The 21,641-nt window shown below is 38.6% G+C and overlaps 1 protein-coding gene across 1 annotated transcript in view; it reads right to left on the bottom strand.

Moving 5' to 3' along the window:
* Positions 1-21,641, bottom strand: part of Thsd7b (thrombospondin type 1 domain containing 7B) — a 902,908-nt gene that overhangs the window by 202,909 nt on the left and 678,358 nt on the right. The window contains 1 exon segment of the mRNA NM_001191669.2: positions 13,010-13,188. Within this exon segment, the coding sequence (NP_001178598.1) occupies positions 13,010-13,188 (179 nt within the window).

Raw genomic sequence — 21,641 nt, 5'->3', positions numbered from 1 at the left:
TTTTAGCTGTTTTTATTAATGTTGATATTTTAATAAAATATCACTTAATTTTCCACCTCAATATGTCCAAAATGTTAATTTGATAAATCTCACTCGTAGATTAGACATCCAAGAGAGGAGAGTGAAGAGTGTATGGGAGCCTTTTCAGTTGTTTCTCAGTGTGCCCTCTGCTCCTGTGACTAGTCACTGAAAGAAATAATGTACAAATGATGGCACAAATACACTGCAAGCCTCCTGCCAAACCTTTTCATTTATTTGAGTTCTCCTTTATTCTTTTTTTGAGAACTACTAGTATCCATCAGAAACGTACTACCACTGAAAGTTCTCATTCACACTACGGTAGTCTCTTATCTTAAACATGCCCCAAAGCTGTATGGTCCCTATCATGGTACTACTGGGAAGGATCATAAACCTAAAGAGGGGGAACCTAGTGGAAAGCGGGGCTAAGGGATTTAGGATGGTGCCCTCTAAAGGCTTTGTGGTGTGTCATTACTTTCTCTTTTCCTATTTTCCCCCGTGATGTGTGTGGTTTTCCTCTACTATTTGTTTACATCACCACACAGTAAAAAAAAAAAAAAAAACAACAACAACAAAACAAGTAACAGACATGGGGCTGGAGAGATGGCTCAGTGGTTAAGAGCACTGGCTGCTCTTCCAGAGGTCCGGAGTTTAATTCCCAAGAACCACACGGTGGCTCATAACTCTCTGTAATGGGGGTCTAAGGACCTCTTCATGTGTGTTTAAAGACAGCGACAGTGTATTTATATACATAAAATAAAAAACAACAGACACACCAACTATAGACAGGAACATTAAAAAATTGTAGCCACAGTAAGCATTTTCTTTTTGGAAGATGATTGAAATATGTGTTGGAGTGGAATAAATGCACGCATTATTCACTTCCATTATTATATTTTCCTAAATAATACTTCCACCTGTCCATTTCTAACACCTCTAATTATACACCATGAGCATAATACAGTATTTGTTAAAGATGCAAAGGAAAATGTGTTGACCTTTATTTTAGTTTTTTTCCTAACATTAGTATTCTAATAAAAATATTCCTTAATTTTTCACCTCCATTTTGTAACCAAAATCACGAGGCCATTAGAGGTGGAATGTTTACTTGTCTGCATACAGAGTGGCATGTATTTATACAGGTATGTTCTTCCATATCTGAGGGTCAGACAACTGTTAGGAGACATCATTGAGCTCAGTGGAATGCTTTCCTAAAAAGTGCCTGTTTGTGGCCCAGGCCACTCAGTCTTGGTGGTACAAGCAGAATGAAGGTCAGGGTGAAGTGCTTCAGGATGAAATCCGGATGCTCCTCCCTTGCTTGCTATGAGAGACCGGTGAATGTGGTGTTTCTTATTGTAGCTATGTTCATTTGGATGGAAGGGATGTTCAAGAAGGGAAGAAAAATAGGCTGTAAGTCAGGACCCCTACTCTACTCAGTAATTAGATGTCATGCCACTTCTGTGAGCCCTGGATACCTCATTTACCAGATGATGGGTTTGCCTTACATAGCAATTCTTAGACCTGAGTGCACACCAGACTCACTGGTAATTAAGCAAATATCGACAGTTGGATCCTATTCCCAGAAATTCTGATTTAATTCGTATAGGCCTGGGGTGGAATACACACCCAAGACAAGCTCATGTTAAGACACAGTGAAGAAGTCAGCAATTGATATTTTGAGGTTCCATGACCACTTGAGCTGTTTATTGTCCCAAAGCCAGTCTACCTGGGGATTTACTTTATCCAGATATTTTTTCACAGGAGAACACTGAATGACTCACAAGCAGTGCCACTGCATGCTTATACTTACTGTTAAGTGAACGAAGCTACACTTGGTAGCAAAGACAGAAAAGATTAAATATATGGTGAAATGAATGAATGAAAAGCTTGGCAGGTAGGTCCACGCACTTTGAATGCCCTCTCTGTCCTCCAGAACTGTGTAGGATTTGGCCTCTGCATCTAGATTTACTCTTTTCCTTTTTCCAGATTTAGCACTAACCAAGGACAAAGAGTCAGCATTTGGGTACCACATGTGACTAAGCAGCAAGTGCTCCTGACACTACTTTACTCCAAATCAGCCACAGTGGAGCCTATTCTTGGTGGGAAAGAGGGACACTTGTGCTTTGATATAACAGACAAATCATTATCTCTAATTAAGAAATGAGCGCAGTCACTTCAGTATTTCTGTTCTTATCACATAGTGATAATCTGACCAGAAACTTTTCACTCTGCTCTGGTCACAGTCTACCACCCGGCACCTCCATGCCTGGGCTTAAGGGCTTTAACCTGGACAGAGGGAGACTACTTATGTTCAGCTTGGAATCATTGACTTGATTTTCCCTCAAATAGGGAAAAAAATCATAAAATTTGCAAACTTCCGGGCTTTTTGGGTATCAGGAGCCATCCAGGATAGGCTGAGACTGGTAGGTGGCCTTCCTGGAGGTGACCCACTGTTTTTGCATGGCTTATGATGGGTGAGCTCTGTGAGGCAAGGTTCCATAGAGACTTCATCCCTGCTTCTTGCAGCTGATATGCCTTTCCTGTTACTATTAAATATATATATATAATAATCACTAGGCATTAGCACCCACCCTTTTGAGCAGATTTCTGGAGAACATAGATGTACTGCCTTGTAGTGATGTTAAATAGACAAATCGATTGCTTCCTAATTGTTAATAATGATTCTATAAGAATTTCTAAAATTGTACTAGTAATAATTAAGCCCTTTATAATAGGACTGTTGTTAAAGCCCTCTCTGATATTAAAACTGCTGAGAGAACTCTGCCAGTCTTTAAGAGTCACCAGTTAATTGTTTCTGGGATAGAAAGGACATATCTACAGCTTAGAAAACATTACAAGAGGTGGTAAAACAATTAGCAAAAGGTCCTGTAAAGGGAACTAATGGTTTATTGTATGTGCAAGGACAGATGATAAAACACTGACTGGGTTTATCTTTACAAAATTTCAAGAATAACTTAGTCAAAATTATGTTTTTTTTTTTTTTTTTTACTTTCTATGAACCCATTGAGCTTGTGACAAATAACAATTGTTTAGCCAGATCATTTTTCTTAATGGATATGCATGTAAGCATCTCTGTTGTAAACTTCTTATTCAGTTTATGATTTGAATTTATGTGAGCTTTTTATCATGTGATCATGTATTGTGAAAGACAGATAAATGCTGGGGACAAAGAGAGTAAGGGAGAACTTTTCGGAGAAAATGAACTTAGAAATAAAGATTAAAATCACTTTTCAAAGTTTCCTCTTTTTTTCTCTGTGACTTTTAACTAGCAGGCTGGGAGTAAGGACCTTCTTGAAGTTCCTCTGGAGATAAGAACAAAGGCTACTTTACTTAATCTCCAGATGTTTTATAATGAGGTGCTAAATACCAGAGTTTCTGGCTTCAGAGGAATTCAGACAAGCAGGTAAGTTACCACTGTAGAGCAACTTAGACTTAAGGCAGGTAAATGTTTTATTATTAAAAGGCAATTCTAAATATATCAAAAGACCAAGTTTTGTCCCAGCCAACGCTCCTCCCCCTCGGCTACCTTGGCTGGAGCAGCCCTCCTACATTCAGGTATGGTAAGCTGGAGACATGGTACCATGGTTCAGACTCTACAAGGTACCTGCAGGGTTGGTAGCCCCATGGTTCCTGGCTCAATAACATACTTCTTACCCTTCTTTCCCTTCTTTCTCTTCTCTGCTCTATTCGCATTCATGCCCTTAATGGTGTTCTCTAGGCATCTGAGAAATAAAATTAGTGGTATGGAATGTTGTCTATGGTACTGCTTCTGGAAGAATCTGGCCTAATAGAATATGACTACCAATTTTAATTAATGTTGATGATGCTAGTGATTGATGATGGTGGTGGTGGTGGTGGTGGTGGTGGTGGTGGTAGCTTGTAATGATGATGACATAATATTGAAGGAAAAGATCAAGCAAAGTTCATGGGAAGAGATAAAAAAGATAGGTGGGTTGAATAGTATAAACTAGGTGAACAGATGGGGAAGAGGAGGTTGAATTTCAGTAACATTTCTAAACAAGACAGCATATATTACACATATGCAGAGAAAAGTGACAGCAACTTCCTTCACTCTGGTATTATGGTTTCCACACAGGTTTAGGCCACTTTCTCCCTGCTTGTCTACAGTTTATATAGGATGTTCCAGACAGCCAGGTCAATCCACACTGATTCCTTTCATTGTTGCTCAAACTAATTTGCCTTCAGTCTAATGACAATGACAAGATTGTTCTGTTTCAGAGTAGAAGATAGGCTTTGGACAGTGTGTGCTGTTTGGAGAAATCCTGTAGAAGGATACATTATAATGAATTTTGTACCTGTTTTCAGCGTTAATAATAAACACCACATCTCTTCCTTGTCAACTAAGCAAAAGAAACTTCTCTTATGGTAATAAGGCAGCAACTCTATTCTGTCTTAAACAATCTATATTTAAATGACAGTGGAACAGAATTTTAATGCAAATGTAATAAACTTGATGGGTCTTTCCTACAGAAAGGGCAATAGAATAGACCCCAAACATCTAACATCATTAAACAATGTCTGGTTGTGGCAAAGTAAATGGAAAAAGATTTTCAGTAAGAAGATACTGTATTTGGAAAATTCAGTTGATTTATCTGATCAGTCTAAGAATGTGAAACTCTCAGACTTTCTGAGAAATCTTAGCTGAAGGCTGACAGGGAAGACAGAATACCGTAGTCTATCATCCTGAAACTCCCACAGCATGATGGCTTTGGTATTTGAGTGTATGACTTTATACTGATAAACAGAGTTGGGGTCAAATCATAATGAGTCTGAGAAAACATATCCTATAGCTGCCACTTCACATCAAGGAAATAAAAGACGCCAGATATATTTAGATATAATCAGATTTGTGGTGCAGAAAGTTCATGAAACTGCTTTGTCCATAACAGAATACAGGACATAGAAGTAGATTAGAGAAAGAGAGGACAGCTGTTTGTGAGGAAGAAGGGTTGAGTGAACATGAAGGGGAACATGAGCATAGGAAGACCTATGATCGTTTAGAACTGGAAGTGTGCACTTATCCCTAAAGTTGAATGCATAATATTCTACAGCTAGAAAGCCTCTTCTTCCATAGATTTGTGTGCACTGGAATAGCCATACAGGAATGGCCATGGCAGCATTTTCTGCAATAATTCTAAACTACAAACAAGCCAACTGTCTAATAACAAGAAAATAATGAAATACACTATGTATAATATAATAAAGTATTAGTGTGAAGGGTGTATGAAGTGAGTAAGTATACACGCTGAGGCGGCAGCATCGCCAGCCTGGAAACCAGCCATCTTTGGTAGAGTGAGGCAGTCATGAAGGATCATGGTGACATTTCGAATTGTCCATGGGTTATTTCTACCCCTGGCTAGTAATCGAGTGGCAATGTGTGCTTTGTAAAAAATTTACAGATTACGTTCCTGTCTCTTTATCGCCTGTGAATTCTCTAAATCATTTAAAACGAATCATAACATTTGCAAGTTCACACAATTAGTTTTAATTGAATTAAAGTCACATTCCTTATTCCAGTAAGAAAAACATATGTAGTACCAAATAGCATGTTCTGGAAGGAAGTAAAATGACTTTACTGAACATCAGAGAGGAGTCCTTACAACCTAACTGTTTGACTAGAAATGTCCCTATACCTGGATGTAAAGAAAGTGCAGCATGCACAGATTGACTCCAAAAGGCAAGCTGAGAGGACATAATTACATGCTAACATTTAGGGAGAAATGGTCATATCTAACATTTATCATACATCTGTTATGTGCCAAGGTGGTGAGATGGCTTCTTAATTAAAGGTGCTCACTGATAAGCCCGAATTCAATCAATGACATATATGATGAAAAAAATGGTTCTCTTAGATGATTTTTGCCCTCCACATATGTGCTGTGGCATGTGTGTACATGTGTACATGAATACATGTGTGCATGCACCCACATGCCCACACATATAGACACAAATAGATAGATAGATGATAGATGATAGATAGATAGGTAGATAGAATAAATAGATACATTGATTGTGATAATACAGGAAATGGATATTTCAATTTTATATTCGACACTAATAAATTTAAAAAGTGGCCATCAGCTCCCTACCTAAGAAATTACAAAACTGGGACTTACAATGATTCAACTTGAGCCCAAACTTGACTGTGTCTTAACACTTTAAATATCTCAGTGACTCACGCTCTTTTAAAATGTAGTCTCTTCTGTAGGATGGGAAGGTTTTTGTTGGTTTACTCTGGGTGTGGAATGAAGGGAGCAAGTGATTCCTTGTTTGAGTTAGGTAGGAAAAGCTAGGTCAGTCATCTAGCCGCTCTTCTTAGGGTTTAAGTTACCACCAGTTCTGGCTTTCAGGGAGCAAATAGCTCAAAAGTGGCAGCATTCATAAACCTTCCTGACCAGAAGAGTCAGCACAGAGAAACACTTTCAGTGAAATCCCATTCCTGATCCTCTCTAGTGTACTGAGTCATAGCACGGAGGGCAGGGTCCCAGGACACAGTTGCTATGGCAACTCTTCAACCTGCTTATTCTCTTTGTGTTCATGATCAATAGGAGTTATGAAATAATCGACTCTGGTTTTCAAAAGACAGAGCCAGGTTTCTCAGACAAACAACTTACCTGGACTCTTAAAACCAAGTCACTACCCGACAAGAGCTGTTCTGCAAGGACCCATACAGGACCCAGAAATTTACCTTCTGGATAAAAATTGGGTAAAAAAAAATCTTGAAAATAATCAACTGATACACCAGGGAAGCAGTGCATCATTTCAAATATATTTTCACCTATATCTTAAGCCTTTAATTTTAGGGTTTTCTTTTCTGTTTAAAAAGCATGGCAGCCCACCAGTTTGGGTTTACTGTCTTCAGACTCACCTTGGTATGACAAACCACACTTGCAGTTTAATTCAGGTCTGTATGTTCTCGAGGACTGAAATGGGAGGGACTTTTCCTTCCACATTGATAACTTAAATGGAAGACTTGGGAAAGATCAAAATGTAGATTTTTGTCAGTATTATTCTAGAAATGGCTCAATAACTCCTGCTTCATATCTGGTTAAAAGAAATGATTTCACAAAAATTGTGAACAGACGATGGGACATTCATAACGAAGTTGTTATCTAATATTTCAGTGTGGTTTACAGTGAAGGGGTTAGAGCTAATATGAGTCTTGGGAGGGACAGTGACACAGTTATAAAACCAAACCTCACAATATTTTCCCACCTTCTAATTTTACAGTGTCATAAAGCCAGACTTAAGAACTGCACTATCGGGACATTTCTAGAAGTACATCATTAACACCCTTAGTAAAAGCCAAGTAAAAGTGCATTCAAGTGCACACAGAATGGCAGTTCACTTTATTGGAGTAATAGCAACGGTTACAATAAAGGTAACCACAGGATGAGGGGACAACAGGTAAAAACTCACTGCTTTCTCATGAGTGTTTCCAGGCCTCTTCATAATGATGAAGGTTCAAAGATGTTCACCAGTCAGAGGGCTTCCGCACAGGGAAGAGATGGGGTATGTGTGGGCACAAGTGTTAGGGAAGGAGATCTCTTGAGAAGCAAAACAATATTTCTTAGAGATGGCACCTGGGAAAGAGCTAAAGAGAAAAACCACTTTTCCTGTTAGCTGAGTTAGGGTGATGCCACACCTTCAAAGTACAGAATACCTCTGACAGGTGGCCACCATAAAGATTACTGAGTTCAAACAGCCTACCACAGAGGCCCAGGCTGGAGTGAAAGCCTGGGCTTTGGGGTAAGAGAGAAAGGAAGTATGCTAGGAATTTCCAACCAACCCTGCTATATTCTCCCAAACACTCTTAAAGATGAAAGTCCTCTGTAGCCCTTCATCCTTCACCATGTGATGTTCCACACTGAACACAGTTCCTACTAAAGGCACAACCACTAATTACTATTCCCCGAAGGAGGGGTCTGCTGGATGTGCAATCAGGGGTCAATTTGGGTGGCCTTCCTCCTAACTCTGAAGAGAAAGGCCTCCTCCTCCACTTCAGTCTGGGGATCTTTCCAAAGTACTCAGTCTAAACTAAGCAGCCAGGAATGATTTGGTTTAAATCAGGGCCTGAGTGAGGACACTCAAATTTGGCTAAATGAAGTAGTTGTAGCCATATTTTTCTCAGTCAAAAACTAACAAAAACAACAAACAAACAAACAAACCAATACAAAGAGAGGTGACAGTTACCTGCAGTGGGCCTGTTAACACACTGCTCATAGAATAAAGCAGCACAGAGTGAGGTGGAGTCAAACCACACAGAACCCATCTCTCAGCTTCAAGTGTGGTATGTGTTCATGCATGGTAAAAATACATTTACATATCGTTAGGAAGGAAGCTTAGAAACATGATTGCCCTGGTTTGAAAAATGAAAAGCATTGTTCTCATTTGCAGATTTAGGTCACCTTTCGCTGGGGAGGAGACACATCTTTAAAATAGCAATCATTTCTAGAGAACACACATACTTAACTCATATCCTCTAAGTAAGGCAGGGACATTAAAATCCTCCAAAATGCGTTTAGGTAGAGTGTATCTCGAAAATGCATAGTTAATGAATTTCTTACAAGATCTGGATTCAAACAGTGAATAAAATGCCTTTGATGTATAAACAAAACGTGGTTTTTCTAAAGCACCTCTGACTTCAATCATGGAAAGAACTCTTAAAAGGAAATGTAAATCCAATGGGGATTTACCACCCTCATATTTAATCTGCTAATAGCGTCATTTCAAAAGAAAAAAAAAAAGAAAAAATATACAGTGCAAGTGCATTTAAATCCATTCAACACATTTAGACTGTAAAAATTAAAATATATTGTCTATTTTATTATGCACAACAGAGTCAAGGGCATCAGTCCACTGACCTGATAATCCAATAAACTGTGTAGAAGGTATTTATGCCAAGATAAGAGCTCAGGGACAGCTGCATGGCGAGCTATTTAGCATCACAAATACACTTAGCAGAAGCTACTCAAGGATGGCTGTCACTGGGGTGCTTCCAGAACAAGAGCTAGAGGGTTGATAGGTTCTACTTTAAAAGGGAGGCTTTTATGAGGAATTATAAATATTGATTTCACTGAAGGAGTCAGAAGAGTTTATGGGTGTGTGTACACAATGGCAACCTTTCCACTTCTATCATGGGGCTGGTCTCCAATGGGATCGAAATGTCAAAGTTCTTCAGGGCACTCTTGAAAGACCTCTTGGGAAGCAATTTAGAGATTATTTCTTTCTGCTAGAAGGACCCATGGTTTTGAGGATATAAATAATAATCGGTACATAAGAAACTACTCTAATGTGTTCTCTGAGGTTGAGGGAGGCGCCCGCTCATCAATGGGGAAGACTGCTTTTCATTTAGGTCTCTCATGACTAGAAGTTGACAATTCATAACCATACAGCAGAAGCCGGGGTGTTTGTCAGATCAGAAAGCTCTTGCCCTCACATATACCCTACCCCCAAAAATAAAACAGAGGGAGAATAAGTATGTCAATACATTAACATTCACCCAGTAATATTTCCAATATTCTTATGAACAATGTACTAGATTAAATGTGACACACAATGCATTTTCTTCATGCCAAGGTCCTAAGGAACTGTGCCTCTCTTGCTAATGTAATTTGGTTACATCTGACATAAACAGTAAAGCTGACATGATTTTCAAAAGAGCAAGAGTCTTTGATAGTCTACATTTTTGTTAGATAAACTAAGAAAGTATGGAGTCCTCCAAACAAGATCTATATGCAACACAAGACATACACATACACACATACACACACACGTGCACACATATATGCACATAGGGACACATGTGTTTGTACACACATCTACATGCAACACATGGAGAAGACACAACTACAGGCAAGAACAAATATTTAATGATGTCACCATAGGTAACTTCCCACAAAATGAATCAATAAGGATCAGTGGCCTTGCTTTAGAGATGGAATTAGTCTTAGGAGAGTTTCTTTTATTTTTTTTTTTTTTGGTTCTTTTTTTTTTTTCGGAGCTGGGGACCGAACCCAGGGCCTTGCGCTTCCTAGGCAAGCGCTCTACCACTGAGCTAAATCCCCAGCCCCGTGAGTTTCTTTTAAATACCTTACTTTGTCCAGTTGGAGTTCCTCTTATTATTCACAGACTAATGAATGAGTATGAAAGTTTATGACTTAAGCCAATCAATTAATGTATGGAAGATACAAAGTATGTGTAGATAAAATAGAAGTCTTGTACATTTTTGTGGAATTGTAAAATAGAACAACTGTCTTAAGAAATCCATTTGGCTCTGTAATTGTATGTTGAGTTGACTTAAGTATGTTAGAGATGTCTACACTTCCATGTACATTGCAGCACTGTTCCTGATTGCTGAGTTCTACAATCAGCCTACATGATTGGCAGCAATTAGTAAGGAAGAACATGGGGTACATATCCAAAGGGAAACAACCTAGTCAAAAAAGTCAGATGTGTAGTCAATGGCAAAAATGTGGCTAGACATTGAGAACACTGTGTTGAGTGGAATAAGCTAGGCACAGAACAAGAAACACTGGCTGTGTATGGTTTCTCACACCTATAATTCCAAGACATAGAAGGATGAAACAGGGGGATTACAGAAAGGACAAGGCCAATCTGAGTTACATAGGGAGTTCCAGGGTAGCTTGGGCTACAGAGTAAGACTTAGCCCCAAAAAACCAAAATTTTAAGATATGTAGACACGAAGACACATAGTGCATTTCTCACTTAGGTTTGGGATCTAAAAGAAGCACATTAGAAAGAGAGTGGAGTGATGAATAATGGAGGGGGAGGTGGGAAAATGGATGGTGGCCACCAACTACCTGAGGAGTTACTTTTTAACTGAAATCTGTCACAGCATGGTTAACACAGTTCATAAAAGCTTATCACACATATCAAAATTGCTGAGAGTAAATCACAAGTGTTATTTAGCACAGAATGACTGAAATGATTGATGTCTACTATAATGACTTAACCACTTCACATATTCAGAGGAAATAACATCATTTCATTTCAATATTCAGCTATCATTTGTCAATTTGCAATAAAATAAAGTTAAAAAGGATAGGAAGTATAGATTGGAATTACCTTTTTACTTGCACATGCAGGCCATGTACCTGAAATTTCTTTATATAGTAACAAATTCCACAACAAATTTTATTTCTACTCATTAACATCAAGGGTTAATTTCTGATGACCAAAAAAACTAAACTGGATACAACTAGTTTGGCTACAGCTGGCTTTTTGAATTCAAAACTTAGAAGCATCCCCTGCAGACAGCCCTTCTTTGCTTAATTTTTACTTAGCAGATTCACCTAAATTATCCTCAGACTTGGATTTAATTTCTAGCTCATGCTGCCTTTTAAGGTCATGAGTGTTGTATCTTTGGTAAGTATGTCACACAGCACATTTTCTTCTGAGTCACAACAGGCAGACTTCTGTCACTAACTCTTTCCTATTGTCACCTTTAATCAATGTGTTTCTGCACATTAGTGGTCACCGATCATCCTCCCCATTTATAAAATCACAATATCAACAATAATGGTTAACGCTGTATAGGCCCAGCATCTATTGGAAGCTGATAAAACTGAGGAAGATGTGGTAATAAACAAAGATGCTCATAAATATGAGAGCTTAGCAGTTCTTTTCCATTGTAAAAGCTTGGAAAATTCCCCTGAGATGGTCAAAGTATGTTCTTGGAGAGTATTCATCTGAAAGTCACCGTCCTCACTGCAAAGTTTCATTATGACTTTGTAAGGTTTATTTCTGCTGAGGTTGCTCCTTCCCGTTTTTATGAATACTATTTCATGCTTCTCTCCATTGAGCTTCTACACTTATGAGGTTTTGTCACTGTCTTAATGCTGTTTCTTACAATCCTTTGCTTTGTTTCCTAGAAAAGTCTTACATGTTACAAGAAGGTAAAATGGCCATTGACTTGCAACTAAGAACAAAAAAGATACATTAATTTCCTCTAGTTTTACAACTTAAATATTTTTTCATCGATTCCTAACTTGTAGTAAGTAGTCTGTCAGTTTCATATGGTATTTCCTTTCCCATCAACAACTTATATATTATCAAAATCAAAATGGAGTTAGAAAAGAAGAGATGGACACAGCACAATTAGTAGCAGAGGCTGGTGGATCTACTCTATTTGAAAGGTTCCCAATAAAATTATACACATAGTCATGTGAGATATACATCACTACCCTTATGATAAAGACCTTTTAGCTGGCTTCACTTGTGTGCCATCTATTTAATTGATTTTTAAAATTATCAACCCTAATCTAATTATCTGTATGAAGCTGTAGATAAACTCTAACTTCATTATAATTCTTATGCTAAAGTTTAGACACTGGAACAAGCTGAAATATGCTCTAGTCAACACTGACTGCTTAGTATGACAATTTTATTAGACAGCAATATGGAAAGGTATCCATCAGGATGTCACTTGTAAAAATAGGTATGGCTTCTGGGGGAAACATGTAGAGAAATAGTCAAAATAGATTTAGAAAGTTGTAGAAGAATTGGCAAGATTGACAGCAATGAAAATTAGGATAAAGATTTAGGTAAAAGAAAACTAGACCATCACTTCTGAGATTTTAAGGATGAGCTTATTAATACATTATAAATTAATTGATAATCTCTCGATTTTATGGCTTCTATTTGAACAATGTAAGTATTGCATATTTTTAAAATATTAAATTATGCTTCTGTCTAAAATAAGTTAGATGTAATCTTGTATATATAATATTGTTAAGGGTACCAAGTTGATTTTCTCATTATACAAGATCAGACAACGCTTCTGCCTCTTATTCTGTTATATTAGTCTATGCCCTTGTTTCCCTTTCAACTTTGTGGAGCTTGCTGTAGGGGAATAAGTCCACTTTTAAACCAGAAATGATAATTCAAGAAGATTTTAGCTTTATGTATGTTCATTAATTCATTTTACCTGGTTCTTGAGATCCAGTTTGGGACATGGCCGACCTCCACTGTAAGGCTTTTCTTTTAGCCATTTCGATCGAATCCTCACTCCAATCCCACAAGATGAGCTGCAAGAACCCCAGCTGGACCAGTCACTTAATTTGCAATCAAATGGGCAAGGGATGACACATGCTTCTTGGATATAACCTGAAAGAAAAAAACTTCCAGTGAATACAGGAAATTTATTAGATTTATCACCAGCATGGCTACAGTATCTTTGAAACATTTTTGTTTGTAAAGAGAGCAAACGTTGAGGAGACAGATAGATATAGTTAGATCTGCATCTAGTTTGTGTCATTCAGTTTTACTTCATTGAAATTCTGAAATGGAAGAAACAGCATAAGCAGGGTGGAAGCAATCAAGGCAAAAGATGTGCTCATCTCTCCTCAGTGAGCCTTGTATTCTCTACCCTAAAACTCTTAAAATTCTCCATCAGGGACAGGTAGCATATGCAAATGACCCTTTCATCTGCCTGTTACCTTCAAGGTTTCACCAATAAAGACATTGAGTCTCTCTTCTAAGTATTGTTACTTGAAGGTAGAATAGAGATAGAGAAAAGACCACAGTGCCATTGAATGTAGAAAAGCAATGTTGTCTGCTGGGGGAATATGCAGAACTGAAGAGTTCTGGGTGAAGTTAGGTGAAGTGAGCCTCTGACGTGCCAGCTTTGGTCTTCTTTGTTCCTGTCTTATGGCAGCTCCTACTTCAGCCTGAGGATGACCTCTGTCTTAACTGCTAGTTGACCCTATCATTACCAGATGTGCACCTCCATTGAGCACTGGTCTGGCTGTGGCTCAATTCTCAGCAGATGCTGAGTTACTCTGGTCCCTGCCCAGTTTCTCCAACTTCCAGATGTCTGTCATAGAGGTTACTCATCTCCTCCTTGTGCGTTCTCATCCTGCGTTCTGCACTCAGCCTGATGTCTCAAGACCCCGGCACCTGGATCTACATTCTTAGGAATTCACTTCCTTGTGCCCGTGACACAACCTCATTCTCATGGTTAGGCTACAGTGGCCATGGGGGAAGTAACCTACCGATATAATTCAGTCAACTGATGGGAGTTAATCAGAATGGACATGACCCTAAATGTGCCTGACTGCTCAGCTGTGAACTCTCGAAGGGGGTCTGGTGCCTGTGTGCAAATGGAAGCTATAAGTCTACATGAAGATAAGCTCTGCTGAAATCCCAGGAAGCTCAGAGCCAAAGCCTCCTCTGACTGAGGTTGTGATGAAAGCTCAACCCTGGACCATTTTCTTTATGAGACCGTTAAGCAGAGAACAGAGAAGCAGGGTCCGGACTCCTAAACCAATAAAACAGTGGAGTAAAAAGGGCTGCTTTGAGTTACAGTCTGCAGCAATTTGTTGTATGGTCGTCAAGTTCCAAGGAATGATCCAAGCAGAAAATTCATGAGTTTCAACCATTCTGATCATAGACCAAAAATCATTGCCATTCCTATGTCAAAAGTCACAAATATTTCTGTTGAGCCACACCTCCTTTGCCAGCTCCTGGTTCACACAGGGCCCTGTACAATACTTTTCAACGCATCTCTTCCCTCTAACTGTTCTTTTTTGTTTTGGTCAATCATTCTGCAGAGAAGGTACTTTTCAGCATATGGAAATGTTGATATTGCTCATCTCTTTAAAGTCTGATGGTTTTCCAGAGACTTCTTTAAGATAATGGGTAACCTATGTTACAAAAACAAAACAAAATGAGCTTTCTTATGAAAGGGTCGAAGCTAAGGTCTGTGGCAGTTTGTTGACAAAGATGCATCATCAGCTCAGGCCTAATCACAGAGGCTGGAGGCCAGGAGACTGAAGTGTTTACAGACACCAGGAGGACTCTATTGCAGTGTCAGGCTGAGAAGCACTTCTAGCTTGCTCTTTCTCCCTTCCTCTGACTCCTGTATCTTTAAGTATACACTCACGGGGCTACTCCATGCCCCACACCAGACACACCTTTGCTGATACAAATAGAGTTCTTTCCCAATAGGATAGCATCCCTAGTTCTGACTTCAGCCTCTCTCCTACATTTTCATTGATCGTCTTTGCCCAGAATCCTTCTGCCATAACAGAGGACAAACACTCAGATGTTGGTCAGTCCTGTTGCCTTTCTTCTCTGTGCTTAAAGCAGGTCAGTGATAGGAAAGGACTAGATCTGTGCTAATGACTCTTCTTCCTGAACTGTCCTCAGTCAAGTACTCCTATTCCCTGGGAATTTTTCTGAGTTTCCTTCTCATTCACAATAGACCCTTCAAACCTTGTCCATTGTCTTTTCATTTTACATATTACTTCTCCCATCCAGGAAATGACAGAAATACTAGAGCAGAATGCCTTCAATTTTCTGTATATCATCCACACACAATCTGAACCCCTTTACTTCTTTCTTCACATTCAAATGGGAAGGCAGCCACTTTGTTGTAGAAACTACATTCTTCCCCTCCACCTACCCTGATACTTCATGTCTTTAGACATTTCAATTACTTCCTTCTCTTCAATTTTTCTCCCTTCCTTTTCCCTTGCCTCTTATTTTCATAGTTCTTTTCTTCCTTTTGCTCCCCTTTCTCGCTTTCTACCCACTTCCTCCTTTCCTTCCAACTACTTGTATTTATCTTTCCTTCTTTACCTTTCCCTCCTATTCTTTCTCCTTCTGCTGTTCATAGGATTGTAGTTACATTAAAATATTATAGGAATGCCCTGAAGTTATCTAGACAATACCTATCCATAAAGGACCACAACAAATTTTCTAATGACAGAAAAGTTCTTCTGGGGGTGGAATTAAAATTCTCTCACTGAGATTGTTAAAAGAAGAATGTTTTGCTGTTTACAAACATCAAATATGTAATTATTACTAATGAGGTTTTATAACTAATCAAATATGAACAGCACAGTCAAAGTTACATAAAGTATTAAAGAGACACCACATATATTATATAATTTTACAGAAAAAGCAAGGCACAAAGTGACTTTATTGGTTACCAAGCAGGAAAAAAAAGAAGAATAAGATAGGATATTAGCATTTACCCTCATGGCATACAGACTTCAAATATGCAAATATGAATGTCCAGAATATTTCACATAAATATTAAACATCTGAGTGTCTGTGTAGGTCTTATCTTAAAGCACATTTTCAACCAGACATCCTTTTAATTGAGTGAGACTTTAAATCATCTGCATCTAGTCTGACCACTGAAGGACTTTAATCGGCCAGCCTCAAGCGGTAGTTTTTGTCATCTTCCTGTGATAAGAGGTAAACCCAGAGGATCCTTGTGAAAGTCAAAGCTATAAATTCAATGAGCATAAAATAATTTTGAAATTCAGCAAGACTAAGCAACAGTGACATTTATTTTTCAAGAAAATTTCCATGCTAGAGTATACCCCAAAGGGAAGTCCATAGTGAAAACCATTAATAACTGAATATTCTTAGGCCAGGCTCATAATTGAAAGGATTGCTTTTACTCTCCCACTTAATGCTTACAGATTTTTGGCAATAAAGTATGGTGAAATTTAACTATCATGCTGCTAACCTTCTGTATGAGAATTGCAACAGCTAACTGTTAAAGCCATACTGATGTTTTCAAAACTAATTTTCATAGACTATATAATAGAGTATCTATTATCTTCCTTCCTAATGCTTCGCTGGCCACATTTGTATATATTAACCTATCTTCTGTGAAAGAAACAGTGCCTTTGTCAAAACCCATTTTGTACTAGAAGTCAGATGCAGAACACACTGCTTGGATCACTGACTGACCTAGGAAAATCTTGCTGCTCTGTGTCACTAATCTGCACAAATACAAAATTAGCAGTGAGGTAATCAGTATAGAATTATCTGTGCAGCGTGCAATCAATTTTTAAACTATATGCATATCCCATGTGGCAGGGGTGTGCCCTATTATCAGTTGATGAGAATACCTTACTGCCATCTCTACCGGTGATAAAATTAGAGGTATTGTTGAATGACATGGTAGAGACACAGAAAGGAGTAGCAAAATCTTTGTCACTAATTCCCAGACCTCCTCTTAACGGGCATCAGAATAAATAATTCTGAGAATGATGGTCTCTTTAATGCAACCACTTTCCTTCCACACTTTTGCCTGTGTGCTTTACTTCCTTCCCTAACATATTTCTCCCATTAAGATCTTGTTTTGGGGGATGTAAAAGAGGAAAATATTGATGACATGAACGTTAAGAAAATAACCCAAATCAATTCACTTGCATTTTCTTACTCTGTGTAGCAGTAGCAATGAGTATCCTATTAGACAGTTCACGTTTTAGATTCACTGACTCTGCACTCAAATGATCAAAACAGGAAATGAAAAAGGTTCTCAAAATGATAAATCAATCATTTAAGATCTAGGATAATTGTGAGTTAAAATCATATAATATATCTATTTCCTTGCTTTAAAGATTTGCCGTTTTAAAATTTTTACATTTCAATAATTCTAGGTTTGTCGTTCTATTTCTTTAGCTAAAAATGTAGCATGTTAAAATCACATTGGACTCCTTAAGGAATATTTTTGTTAGAGTTAGGAAAAATAGTTACAAATATGCTTTAATATTTATCTTAAAAAGACAATTTTAAAAGTTGGAGCAATATTTCCATTGTTTTATTTTGGCTTTTTGCACTTTAGAGTATCAGGTTCATAAGCTCATGGAGGTACTGTTCAAACCCAACAGGCTTGTAACATGTTTTACAGAGCTCCTATTTTTGCTAGGGGATGTTGCTATGAAGTAGCTTCTTGCCCTCAAAGATTGTTTTAACATGCTTGGGTCCCTAGGATGCTAGAGGACATAGAATTGGAACTGCCCAATATTATTGACACATCCTCGTTTGAAAGTTTTGTTATTAAAATATATTTTTGAAAAGACTACCATTTAACAGAAAAGTATTTTTATTCAATTATATAAACATCAAGGATATTGGAACAGGCAAATATTTTCTGAATACAATGCTGCTAACTCAGGAAACAATAACAATAATTAGCAAATAGGTTTGAGCCAAATTTAAAAACACTCTGCATAGCAAAGGACACAGGGTGAAGAGACAGACTTAAAAATAGGACAGCTTTTTAAGAGCTATTTATGTGATGGAGTATTAATATATAAAATTTGCATCCAGAAATTAAAAATTGAATACTAGTAAATGAATAATATAATCATTTATTGGGCATACCACCGTATAGTCAGTTCTTGAACTAATTACACATAACCTATAATTCCTTAAAAACATCTTTGACATTGTAGAAATGCAAATCTAAACTATATAGAGGTTTTGCATCAGCCCAGTCAGAATCAGTTAAAAAATGCTAGCGAAGACAGACGATGGAAAGAATGCATTTATACTGTTGTGGGAGTGCAAACCACTTGAGGTCATAAGGAAATAACAGTAAAATGGCCATCCTTCAGGATGAACCACAAAGAACTGCTATAGGCTTCACTCTCACACTTCTAGGTATTACACAATGGAATAAAAATCATCAGGTATCATACACACCTGCATACCTGTGTTTATCGCAGCATTATTTCCAAAGACCGAGATATGGAACAGGCTAAGTGTTTATGGGTAGACGAATAGACAATGTGTGTTGTACACACAGAGTATCATTTACCCTAGAAGAATGAAATCATGTAGCTTCTGGGTAAATGGATGGAGTTGTAAGTCACATAAAGCCAAATAAATCAGACATGGAAAAGTCCCTTATCTGTTCTCTTTCAAGCGAAATCTAGAGAAAATAGATGAATGAATAATACATACAAATGAACAATGTGAAACTTGAACAGGAACTCTTAAAGAAGAGAAAAGTCCTCCCAGGGGAGAGGACTTTTATTATGTAAATATGGAATTTCATAATGAAGACCATCATTCTGTACAATGAATACATGCTAACAAAAATGAAAATTAGAGGAATGTTCTTTAAACACTAAAGTAACACATTTGCAGTCTGAAATTATTTTGATACCTAAAATAGTGCAATTTCAAAACACCTACAAGTTCAAACAGTTTACCAAATAGCATTTTACTCGATTCCACAAGATCCAAACATTGCAATGCATCCTTATTAAATATTTCACCATCTACCAAGAGGTCATTTACATGAGGACCATTTTGTTTAATTAAAAATATAAATCAATTTATGGGTGCACTTTACTTTAGGTATAGAGGAATTACTCACAGAGATTAAGACCCAGAGCTTTCGTGTAAAGACTTTGAACACCCATCTGAAGTAGAAAAGGGTCAGGACCCAGACTTGCGTAAAACTGTCAACTAACCATCAGGCAGAGCAAGAGGTAGTGGAGGACAGCTGTGCACCCAGACTGTCCAAACATGACTGCTGTACACGTGTGCTCACAGCAACTGTGGTTGCCCACACAAGACCTGCACAAAATCAAGCCAGTCAGCATTGTAACATACACGGGGAGGAGGGGGGAGCACATGAGACCCTTCGGTTAGTTCAGTTGCTATCGGCAATGCATAGCTGCTAAGGGAGGGAACATCATTTTGTTTCTTCAGGGATATGGCTGGGGGCATGCTGGCCATGTTCCAGTGAATAGCCCTACATTTGTGCATGAACTTGAGACACCAACTAGACTCTGAAGGTTAAAAACAGGACACGAAGCAAAGAGGAAAAAGTGGTGTTGAGGTTCTGGAAAGAAGATAGGAAGAGGATTTGAAATAACGAATTCTTGTACAACGCACACAAACAATAAAACAGAGAAATTTGAAAGTTAATAATGAATACATAAATGTCCTACAGTCCCAAGATGTTCCCTTTAGCGCTGTAGTGGTAAGGTATGAAATTAGGCTACTAGTGAGGTTAATTACTTCCAGAAGCAATCACTCTTATAAGTGAAAAAAATTGGTTATACGTTCAGAAACTGAGATTACATGGTATAAATCTGTGATGATTTGAGGCGACATGAAGGGATGCCAACTCTAATTTCTTACTTTTCATATGAAAAAATATTTTATGTGGTAGATACAGGGTTTTAACTTAATTGCTGGGTCTGGTTAGCATGCTCTGACTAAGTGTCTTGGGTGTCAATTTAATGTAACACCATAAGGAACTGATCTTTTAAATTGAATCATCCAGGCAATTTAATCAAGACGAAATCACCAGTTGTTCATATATACAGAGTTTCAACTCACTGTGCCAATTTCCTCCAGGCAGAGAAAAGCGACATTTTTTTTCTTAGAAGATATTGAGGATATTAGGAAGAAAATAGGACACTAGACATAGAATAATCAGAATGGTTAGGACTGTACATACACCCACAGTTTCTCTCATTACCGCAAATAAGAGCTGTTAAAATTAAAGTGACTGAACGGCTCACCAGATAATAAACTTGGCCTCAGCAGCACGGAATGGCACACGGTTTGTCGACAAGGCAATATTCCCGAGTAATTCCTACAACCGTGGCTGCCACCCGTGTGAGGTCCTCTCATCGCACCTCGCTGCACTGAGACAGCTGCGTGGTGAACTACTCTGTGCTTTCCATTTTATGTTTCCTTTGCATTTTCTAGAAGCTCACCTCTGAGCATATCTGCTATTCATCAGGTTTTTCCTCAATATCTCAGGTTCTAATCCTGGACACGTGCTAAGATCCTACTTGCCCCTTGAAACTAGGCTTGGCTTTATGATTATCTGCTTCAACCAATTAAATGCCAGCCGAAGTGAAAGCAAGCCTCAGGGCGGCAGCATAACTGATCATCGTTTTCCGGTATTATGGGGGCTAGCAGCGCACCAGACAGTGGCTGCTCAGTCATCCGTGGGGCCAGGAGCAAAGGTGATAGGAGCAGAGGCCCCAGCCCACTCAGATAGACAGGGACAGGAAGTGACCTCTACCTTTGGCCGTTGGCCACTGAGATTAGGAACATGCTTCATTTGTTCCTCTAATGTTTCTTATTCTGACCGGATGGACCTGCCCTGACACCGAAGGGTGTGTCTTCATAGGCAAATGGATGGAACTAGAAAATATCATCCTGAGTGAGGTAACCCAATCACAAAACACACACATGGTATGCATTCCCTGACAAGTGGATATTAGCCGAGAGCTCAGAATACCCAAGATACATTCCATAGACCACATGAAGCTCAAGAAGGAAAACCAAAGTGTGGATGCTTCAGTCCTTCTTAGAAGGGGGAACAAAAATATTCAGAAGAGGAGATATGCAGATAAAGTTTGGAGCAGAGATCATTCGGAGACTGTCCCATCTGGGGATCCAGCTCATATCCATACAGCCACCAAACCCAGACAATATTGCTGATGCCAAGAAGTGCATGCTGACAGGAGTCTGATACAGCTGTCTCCTGAGAAGCCCAGCCAGAGCACGGCAAATACAGAGGTGGATGTCCACAGCCAATCACTGAATTGAGAATGGGGTCCCCAATGGAGGAGTTAGAGAAAGGATTGAAGGAGCTGAAGGGGTTTGCAACCCCATAAGAACAACAATATCAACCAATCAGAGCTCCCAGGGACTAAACCACCATCCAAAGTGTACACATGGACAGACCTATGGCTCCAGCTGCATATGTAGCAGAGGACGGCCTTGCTGGGCACCAGTGGGAGGAGTAGCCCTTGGTCCTGTCAGGGCAGGGAGGC

This window comes from Rattus norvegicus, chromosome 13 (genome assembly GCF_021556685.1).
Source record: "Rattus norvegicus strain SHRSP/BbbUtx chromosome 13, alternate assembly SHRSP_T2T, whole genome shotgun sequence".
Classification (NCBI taxonomy): Eukaryota; Metazoa; Chordata; class Mammalia; order Rodentia; family Muridae; genus Rattus; species Rattus norvegicus.
This window is presented reverse-complemented; position numbering and strand designations above follow the sequence as displayed.